Source organism: Neopsephotus bourkii, unplaced genomic scaffold (assembly GCF_033783945.1).
Source record: "Neopsephotus bourkii isolate Nb327-2 ecotype Australia unplaced genomic scaffold, CSIRO-AGI_Nbou_v1 NB_1417, whole genome shotgun sequence".
In the NCBI taxonomy this organism is placed as follows: Eukaryota; Metazoa; Chordata; class Aves; order Psittaciformes; family Psittacidae; genus Neopsephotus; species Neopsephotus bourkii.
In genome coordinates, this window is record NW_026901894.1 from 346,911 (window position 1) to 357,512 (window position 10,602).

General features: G+C 44.7%; 1 protein-coding gene across 1 annotated transcript; it reads left to right on the top strand.

Moving 5' to 3' along the window:
- Positions 1-519: 519 nt before the first annotated feature.
- Positions 520-10,319, top strand: LOC133220101 (probable G-protein coupled receptor 141). Its single transcript, XM_061367949.1, has 2 exons — positions 520-583; positions 8,816-10,319. The coding sequence occupies exons 1-2, from the start codon at positions 520-522 to the stop codon at positions 9,742-9,744; spliced, it is 993 nt and encodes a 330-aa protein (XP_061223933.1). The 3' UTR covers positions 9,745-10,319.
- The last annotated feature ends 283 nt before the right edge of the window (positions 10,320-10,602 follow it).

Genomic DNA, 10,602 nt, shown 5'->3' on the forward strand with positions numbered 1-10,602 from the left:
AGTGACCTTACTACAGGAAAGGAATACTTGGGTGTATATATCCACCATGGCAGGGGGTTGGAACTAGATGATCTTTAAGGTCCCTTCCAACCCAAACCATTCTGTGACTCTGTAAGTGACTATAACACATACTGTCAATAGTGCTTTCAGTCCGTTAGTCCTCTTTCTTTCTTGCAACTCCTTACAAGCAGATGCAATTAGCAATAACAGGGAGTATTTCATACATGTTGAACAGGAGCGCATAAAACCCCCAACACCTCCACATGGTCCCATGACATTTGTCAGCTGTTTGTGGTTTATGTGCAGGGGGTGATAACCAGGAAGGACACGGAGCTGTGCTGCAGTTCCTCAGCAGCTCTTCACTGCAGCACTGGGGAGCTGCACAGAGCGATGCGAGTGTCCTGCTGTGCTGCTGGAGAGCCCCCAGGTAAGTGGTACCCAGCAGATGTACTGCAGGCAGGCAGGCAGAGGGGTGTATTTTACCTGTCACTTCAGAGGCGAGGAGGGAGATAAACTCCAATGAGAAGGCTGCAGGTCTGGAGGGAGCTTAGCAGTTCTTGGTGGGAGGGAAGCTCCAAGCAAAGCTGGGAGGAAACACTGCAGGATGGAGGTTAAAAGCGCTTCAGGTTTTCAGTCTGCTGCAGCAGTTGTGAATGTCAGATTTTGTGAAAGCTGTGGAAGCAAAGGAGAAGGTGATTTAAAGTGTATTTGAGGAGCCAGTGTTGCAGGAAGTGCACCTGGGCTCCTTTTACAGCAGCATCCACGCTTGCTGAAAATGAAGGTATTAAAAGAAAATGTGAACCAGAGAGACAAGAGCAGCGTTCTTTGTCTTGAAACGAAGAGGATTTCCATGGTCCTTCTGCTCACTTCCTCATAGGCTTTGACACTCTCTCATCACTAAGGTTTTCAAAACCACCCAGATGCTGAGGATCAAAAGTCCTTGTGACAGTCAGAGGGTTGCCAGCTCTGCCTTCACTTCTGTGCTTTCAGACACCACCTCTGAGGCTCTCAGACACTTGCAAAGCTCAGCAAGGAGGGATGGTTAAAGGTTTAGTGTCCCCTTCTTAAGGAGCTTTGGCTTAGCCACTGGTTGTCTGATCCGATAGTGAATTTTACAGCCCTGTTCTCCTGTTGCTCAGCATGTACAGGAGGCCATTGGGAAGGCAACAAAAGAATCCTGGGTGATGGGGAGGGGGTTATTGTATTGGTGCTGCAGAGCTTTCCTTCATTGGCCAGAGCAAGCAGCTCAGTTCCTTTCCCAGTGATGAAGAGAAAGAATAATATGAGCTGAACAGTACAGGTAAGTCAGGCAAGACAGAGCAGTGGCTGGAGGTCAGGAGAAAGTGAGTGGTCAGAAGGTACACCAACAAAAGTGACCTGTGTCACCAGACATAGGCTGCTCTATGCATACATCATTTGGGTAACTCGTCAGTGGTGTTCTGCCTGGACTCTGAAGCTTTGCTGCACAATCATAGAATCATTTAGATCATGCACCAGGTTTGTTGTCTGTATCTCTGTAGCAGCAGTGGCAGCGTTTTCCTGCCCCTGTTGTGAACCCACAGCACCATGTCCCTGCTGCTGAGAGGACAGAAAGTAGCAGACTTGATTGTTCACCTTCCCCTGCAAACTGCAGTTCTCATCTTCGAGACAGCACCATCAGCTGGAACACGCAAACAACTTGGAGCAGGGGAAAAACAGACACTCCACAATAACTCTCCATGCACTTGCTGCTGTGCAGGAACATCTTACTATGTGAGAGCTGAAACCACCCCAGTGTTCTTAGCACCCATGGAAAGGCATCACTTCTTTGAGTACATCAAGTATTTACTGCTCTTCAGGTGATGAGCCAAACACAGACTCATCTTTCTAAGAGAACTACTGCACAGATCACATATTATTTGAAAGTGATGCTCAGAGCAGCTGAAAGAGTGAGGTCTCTTTTGCCTTGCTTTGATTATATGATTTGATTGCATGATTATATGCTATAGGGTTGCACTACATTTTGGTATGTAAAGCAACAGGCCTTTCAAGTAGATTGTCAGAAGCAGCTGGAGTCTGAGAAGATTCTGTTCACCATTTTGTAAGTGGAAAAGCCAGCAATGCCAATAACTGGATAAAATATCTGGAGCCCTGTTACTGTTATGTATAGATTCACATAATGATAACATTGTTATGACATCTAGCTGACCCTCAGTAAGTATCCTTACCTTATCTTTTATCCTTACCTTAAGAGGTGTCTTTGGGAACAGAAGTTCATAATTCTCATTCTAAAACTGGCAGTAGCCCCCTTAAAAAAATAAGGCTAGGGCTGTAGAGGGACTTGAAGAGAAAAAACAGGATGCAGATGTTGCATATGATATATATCAGGGTTGAGGCAGAGGACCCTCTTGTAGCACAGACTGCTGCACATGGACGCTGCAGATGGACCTCCCTAAGTTTCATGTCCCAGCAATAAGTGGAGGTGCTGCTTAGCCTTAGTGTGACACAGGTATCAGGAATAGAAATGCAAGTGATGCACAGTACAATTGCTCACTACCTGCTGAGCCATGCCCAGCCTGTCCCTGAGCAGTGGTCAGCACCTCCTGACCAATCCCCTCCAGCTTCTGCAGCGCGGAATTACGTGCCATGGTTTGGAATACCCCTTTGGCTGGTCTGGGTCAGGTGTTCTGTCTCTGCTCCCTCCTGGCTTCTTGTGCATCTGCCACTGTCACAGTGTCACAGTATCACAGTACTCACGTCAGGACATGAGAAACTAAAATGTTCTTGATTTCAAGCAAGTGCTACCTGGCAACAACTGAACCATCAGTGTGTTATCAACGTTGCTCTCAGACTAAAGCCAAACCACAGCCCTGCACCAGCTGCTGGGAGGAAAACTAACTCTCTCGCAGCCAAAACCAGCAACCACTTTATCAGCCATTCTGTGATGCCTTCCATGACGAAACAATTTGCTCAGTGGATGAGGAGAGCACTGTAGACATCATCTACCTTGATTTCAACAGGGCATTTGACACAGTCAATAGGTCTCTTTGATATTTAGTACATGAGGTATGTTCATTATCCATCTAGCAGCGCAGGTATTACTTTACTTTGCTTTCTGTGCTGCTCCCAGGCAGACACTCAACCTAATGCAGGGAGGTTTGTCCCTTTGCCAACACAGGCAGCACATTTTAGCATACTGAATTTCATCAGTATCTGTATGTGTATATTCAGCATGAAGGTGGTCATCAGTAAAATGATTTTTCCCACACACCTAATGGTAGCGTTTGTATCATCTCTGCAGTCAGCAACCAAATGGAATAAACAGTCTGGGAATAAAACGGTATTAGCCGTTGCAGTAAGCATGTTGAGGGTGAGTAGCAATAGGTTTATATAGAGTAGCAATAGGTTTAATATATTACATACAATATTCTTCCTTACAATATGCAGCCTGCCTCAGCAGGCAATTAGTGAGAGGCTAGCCCAGAGTTCAAACGAATTTTAGGATGAGCACTGACTTTTCAAGGTGAAGGGAAGGGCTTTTTCTTCTCAGAAAGGCATGTATGCATATGGGATCGGTATGGTTCTGCATCTATGATTTCATTCTCTGCAGTCTAATGTCATCCTTATGGCAGGAGTAATGCATCTCCTTGTCAGTCAGCTCCCCCCCCCCCTCCATTTTTTTATCCTAGTGAGAACAAGCTCTAATAAGGAGTGAATTGCCGTGCTGGATTCCTGATGAAAGGCGCATCCTGAGCAGCCTCCCTGCATGCGGCAGATGCGAACGAGTGAAATCCTGCACAACAAGGTAACATTCAACTTGGTGACTGCTGGAAGTGTGCAGTTGTTAAAAAGACACCTTCTCAGAAAGGTCCATTCAGACCGGAGTTTGCACAGATGCCTTTTGTACATGGTTCTAAGCGCTCCTCCTGTCCTCAGTGACAAACACTGAGGCCAAAGCGGAGTGTCGGTAGAAACCAGAAGTAGGCATGGGGAAAGCTGGGTGAATTGTTTGTGTTAGATTTATGCTTCCTCCTCCCCACGTTAATAAGGAAGAAGTGGAGAGGGTTTTACTGTGGGTTGAGGTTTGGGTTTGTTTATAGCACTTCTCTGTTGAAAGCTCTGGATTATTGCAAGAGCTGAATGGAAATCTGAGGTGGTTTTATTGATGTGCCCTACTTCAGTGTGGAATGAGGTGCGATTTTGGTGCTTCTCAAAGAGGGAAAGGTGGTGAGATCAGACTGAAGGGGAAACAGCCTTCCTCCACAGCACTCTGCCTCAGGTACTTCTGAGTAATAATGCCTGGGGACAGTAACTTGCAAAGTGGGTATTTTTTTCCCCTATATTAGTTAAATGGATATACCTGCAGATCTATTTCTGCTTTTTTAGTTGATATCTCTGCTGTGCAAAGACATGTGAAACAAGGAATTGCAGGTCACATTTTCCTCCCTATACTTCTCCAAAACGTCTTTCAGCTGTGCCACAAGCAGTGTTTCTCACACATAGGATGCCTTGCACCACCTGGGGGACAGCCCCAAATCACAACTGCTTCAGAACCCAGACAGAGACATTTTAAGAAACCTATTATCTTATCTACACAATGTTTGTGGCTGTAACTGATGCTGAACATTTTTCCTCTTGTAGATAATGAATATCTTTCTATTCAGGTGCATGAAATAGTAAGGCACGTTAGAAATATGAGTCAAAAGTACAATTTTGGTGGTAGCAGATAAAAGTTACTCAAACTATTTACTGCCAAGACAACATGACTAACTGGAGAAGGTACAGGACTTAAGGATACCTTAGCTTTATACCTGTCTTTGCCGCAGAGGCTTCAGCTTTTCAGCTGTAGCATGGGGAGAGTGGCATGTTTGCCTTGTAGCAGAGGTTTAAGATCAACTGCAGAAAGATACTAGGTAAGAGATAGATATTACTATTGTGATCACTTTTTAGTGTTATCTGCCCAGTGCTTTAGCTGTCAGCTACTGTTAACATTGCAAAATGCAAAGACAACCCATCACATACCAGCGTGTTGCGAAGAGCCACAGCACAGTATGTGCCTTGTGTTTCTTTAACCAAATGTGAGGCAACAGGATGTAGTCAGTTAAAATATTCTTACATAAGGCTATACGTAAATGGTGAATGTTAATACCATCACCTTCAAAACTATGATACTCAACTGTGTTCGGACAGGAAGGAGTTAAGGTGCAGGAGGGCAAAAGTGACCTAGCACAGACTCAGTCCTGCATGGTCAGACAGCATTTACCACACACACCACATGGCAACCATCACTGATGCTGAGCCTTGGTTACCGACATGGCTAATGGGGCTTTCCTACTCAAACCTCCTGGTTCCATCTTGCCAGCACCATGCAATGGTGTAGCAATGGCTCTGAGTCCTGAGAGCTGGATGCTGAGCTACAGTCCTGGCAGAAAGCAGGGCTGAGACACAGTGCTGGGCTTTAGGGTGAGCTTTGTTTCGTCCCTTACACTTTTAACCTTATCCAAACCCACAGTCAGTTACAGCAGACGTATTTTGCTCCTGTCTTACCCAGTTTTCTCAAAACACTTTTAAATGATCCCCTCCATTCTGGGGAATGACCTTTACAAGTGTCTTTGTATCTTGATCATTTCAGGCAGTAGAAGAATGCAAGTGTTTGGAAATGGGAGGCTTTCAAGACCTCCTATAGCTAAGAAATGGCTGCAGATCAGGGGATCCTGTGATGCAATCAGAAATCTTCCTGAGGCTGTGTGCTTATGGGCAGCCCTATGCTGCCATAGCTAATGCTCATGGTTGTTGCTTTGCCATAGGTTCAAAGAAAGAAATGACTCCTTAAAATATCAGGTGTTTTGCTTTTTGTTCTTAGAGCCTCCATAAAATGAAGAGCCAAGTCAAAAACACCTGAAGAGTGAAGAGAAACTCTAATCTGTAAGTACACACAGAATGAACAAGCCCCTTGGCTTGTAAGGGTTTTAAAACCATGTTTGCAACTTGAGAAAAAGCAAGCATCCAGTTGTCCGGTTGTTTTATTTCTAACACATTTTAAAGCTGTTCTGTTTTCATCACTGGTATTTGTAACTTCCTGGTACGGGAAAACATTGCTTCATCCTTTTTCCTATTGCTATCCTCTAGTTCTGCACTGCCTCCTAAAATTGGGAGGCAACTGCTTTTGTTTACATCCATCTTTGTGTGTGTGTTTGATGCTATCTAATCTCTGTCAAGACCAGAAGGGTAAGTTTGTCCTCGTTGATAACTTATAGCTAGGGCAGTAAATAATGATTGCTAGGAAGGTTCCATAGTTTTCATCCTTGTGTGAAAACAGCCAAGACCTCAAACCAAAGAAAACCAACTGCACATGTCTTTCCATCCTATTTGTTCCTCAATAGATTGGAATTAAACTAAAAAGTGTCAGTACAGTGATGACACAGCCTGCAAGACGTGAGGCAATGCGCTAGAGAATGAATAGAGGTATCACTAAAAGCTGCTTGAAAACGTCAATATTGTCAACACAGTCAACACATGGTATTTCATATCTGTAATTTGTAATGTTTTCCTCTGAGCAGAGGTTTGTGCTCCAGATATCAGATGTGTGGGTTGTTGGGTTGTTTAAATGCAAATTCTGCAGTTAATCCAGTGACATAGCCTCCATTACCATAACACAGCATGGGATTAGAGCAAATAGAAAGCAATTACAATGCCCTCAAAAGGAAGCATCTCTGAGACTAAACAGGGAGGTCTGTGAAAACAATGCACGTTTGAAACAAGCATTGTTATTTGGTACTGCCTCCAACCCAGTGTAGTTGGATGCAGAAACGTCAGTCCTGACAAACCCTCATTTTTCTATTGTATTAAAACTGTCAAAAATAGAAATCCTTCATTTGAGTTGAACTTCTTTTCCCCTCCAAATTCCTACGAAACATCTCAGTTGGGTGCACGCAGGCTGCAAACGCTGCTTCTGCAGACCCCAACTGTTGGAACACACAAAGAACCCTGTGAAGACCACCAGTCCCTCAGCAGAGGTATACTGGGATATATTTTGCAGATGCTTGTTGTGCAGAGCTCACTGCTTGGCAGGGATGGCAGCAGTGTCATTGGTTTTGACAAATGAGGGGTTTTTTAATAAGCTGATATAATATTGATATAACATAATGGTGACCGATGAATATAGGAAGCAATGAAGGGAGCAATCCACTGACAGGCTGATCTGGGTTGATAAGTCAGGTGCAAAATAGCAACATCAATTTTACCACTGCCAAAAGCATCTAAGAACCAAATAGGAGCACAGTGCTGATGGAGGCAGCTCAGTGAGGAGCTACACGTATGACTGGGATGGAGAGAAAACAAGTATCTTCGGTCTCTTATTGCTACTTATCTCGGGCATCTATAGGGAAAGGCAAAATTTAACAGGGGGTTTTAAATCTGAAGGCAGAACCAGCCCGTGCGATGCCTGGAAGCTGGAGTTGTGCACAACCACTCTGCTGCGATCAAAGCTGGTTTATAAACCTGTTCCGGGCATTTCCTCTTTTCCACAGAAGGGAGAACTGTTAAAGAACCTTTTTCCCCTCCCAACGTGTGGCAGGATGTGCCACCTAAAAATCAAAGTAAGCCAAAAGACCACACTTAGAGATAGAGAGAGGAACCACTCCGTGAAGTCAACAACACTGCAGCGTTAAAAGCAGGACTGCAGAACCTCACTCAGGAGAAAACCCCTCTTGTGCTGTGGGATTCACCAGTGAAGTGGATGACATACGGAGTCAGTTTGAAATTGCAGTTCAGGTAGCAGCAGCAGTGTAACTGCACAGTACAGAACACAGCACTGTTCAGTTGTCCCTGCTTCTTTTCCATGACTCTAGTGTGAACATTCTCTTGATGATTTCACAGATGCAAACATGCTTCAGGATAACACCCTTCCTGAACATTCCCCTCCTACAGGATCTTGTAGTCCCCCAAAATCCTACCAGAAGTTACATTTAGAATGATATCACATCTAATACCTCTTTGAAGCAGTGATAGATGAAAAACATATAGCACAGTTACTAAAGTTGCTACCTACTCTCATCTAGCCCTGGCTCGGGGCAGGCAGGCTTATTTGCACTAACCCAGGATGTCCTTTCCTAACGTTTTCTAACAGCACATTTTGTAACACCCAATTACCACATATGAGATGTGAAATGTCCCTGAGCACCAGGATAGCACAGCCCATGCTACTCAGTCTGGCAGGATCTGAGCAGGATGGCCATGGAGCATGGGGTGTCCATGGTGTTTAATCCCCTGCTCATAAACTGCCCATGGAGAAGGAGTTGACTGCCAACGTGTGCAAAACTCAGCTCTCAGCAACATAGAATCTGTAGCTTTGATAGAGCAACATATGGTTATTATCTGGCTCTGGGAAGGGCAGATTTGTGCTGCAAATAAACAAACTGATGAATGAGTAGCAGAAAAATCTGAGATCAGTTTAGATTAGATATTTAAAACACGCAGATGCTCAGAAGAGAGAACTAACAACACACAGAGATCAAACCCACCACAGTCATGTCATTTCTCTGAGGATCTCTTTTCCCTACACATTACTAACTCATGCTTGGTTTCAAGGGTATGGCTAGCAATGTCTTAAGGACTAGAGCAGCTTCCCTGCCCAGCCTTCTCAGCCATTTTTCCTCCAGTCTGGAGGATGTTTGGATAAAACTACTGCTTGCAGCTTGTACCAGCTGTGACATTCCAGGGTTATCCACTGAGGAAGATCCAGGTGGAAAGCTCTGCTGGATTTTCAGATGGGCCCTCTCAATCCTACCTTATCTCAGTCTTTTATTCTTTCATTCCTAGCATACATACAAGGAAGATTTCAGGAACATGATTGAAGAGAACAGGAACAGCAGTGACTCCTCTGCCTTCACTCACACCAACACCACGAGTGCCATCCTGATTGCTGCCTACTCAGTTGCCTTTGCTGGGGGTGGAATTGGGTCCATCACAATGTCATTCGTGCTGGTCAAGATGAACACTCTGTCTGTGACCACCACAGCCATCATTAACCTGGTCATCGTGCACAGCATCCTCCTCTTCACGGTGCCCTTCCGCCTGCACTACTACGTCAACAAGAAGTGGGTATTCAAGATGACACTTTGCAAAGTAGTGAGTGCAATGGTGCACATCCACATGTACCTGACCTTCCTGTTCTATGTGATCACGCTGGTGATCCGGTGGCTCATCTTCTTCCAATGGAAGGACAAGGTGGAGTTTTACAGGAAGCTGCACGCCATTGCGGCGAGTGCTGCCGTGTGGGTCTTTGTCATGGTTTTCGTGGTGCCGGTCCTGTGCTTTGAGTACGGACGCTCAGGCTCATACAATGAAACAATATGCTTCAAGTTCCACAGAGAGCTACAGCAGGGGAGCGTGAAGGCCCTCAACTACGCCATTATCGTAACTGTCGCTTGCATCACCTGCATCCTCTTGGCTTTGCAGATTTTCATCCTGGTAAAAGTGTCGAGAAGACTTTCCACCTCCCTCTGGTCACACCAAGAGTTCTGGGCCCAAGTCAAAAACCTGATTTTCATCTGCGTCATCATCATCTGCTTCCTCCCCTATCACCTCTTCAGGGCCTACTACATACAGCACATGAGTGATTTTGACCAGTTAGAAAGCTACAATGAAGTTTTCCTGAGCCTGACTGCCCTCAGCTGCCTGGACCTGCTCTTCTTCGTGCTGAGTGGAAGCCGCCTCTTCAAGCAAAAGGTGGTCATGCTCCTCAGCAGGCTGCCTTGCTGCTAGCATCCACCTCCTGCAGGGAGCCTGGTGTTTGACAGGCACGGCAAACCCCTCCTGACCGTGTCAGGTTGGGCCCTGGAAACAGAGCAACACGCTCATGAAGGGCTCTATGCACTTGCCTCCTGAAATCATGGGGTGAACTGCCTCTAGTGCCTTAGCTGGAAGGTTACCTCTGGGATGTCCTCATGGTGCTACCTGGTCAGTTGTGGATGCTCCTGGAGGAGAGGGAGGAAAGGGCATGGGCTCTTCTGTTGTAATGCTTTTACATCCAGGTTTGCAAAGTCAAAGGCACTAGGAGGAGACTGAAGAAGATCTGCAAAGTATGTAGAAACACAAATAGAAAGGCAAGGGTTTATGGAATAAAGTGCAGTTCTTGAAACATAAAGATCGATATCATTTTCCATATATATTTTTCTTCTTTATTCTCCTCAAGCTCTCATAAAATACCAGGGAAGGTGCTATTCCTCCTGAGCAAGTCTCTTCCTTCGCTGTACAGGCAAGCGTAACTTTCTAAGTGAATTATTTAAAAGAAACCAGCAATAAACAGTAAATTCTTAAAATATTTCCTCAAAATCACCTTCTGGAGATGGCATCACTGCAGCAGGAAAGTTTTGTTCTTTTTTCCACACTAAGTAAATGTCTCTAACACCAAAAATTACACTTTGCTATGGAAATGAGTGCTGTAAGTTCAAGCAAAAGCCTGTATTTTATTTACAGAATTGTTCCATTAAAATATATATATATATTTAATAGTGAAGATCATTTTATTTAGATCATTTCAACAGCAATTGTCTCTTAAAATGTCAACTATTTTGGGTCTCCAAGAACAACGATTACTTTATGCTGCTTTTGTGCAAGCCT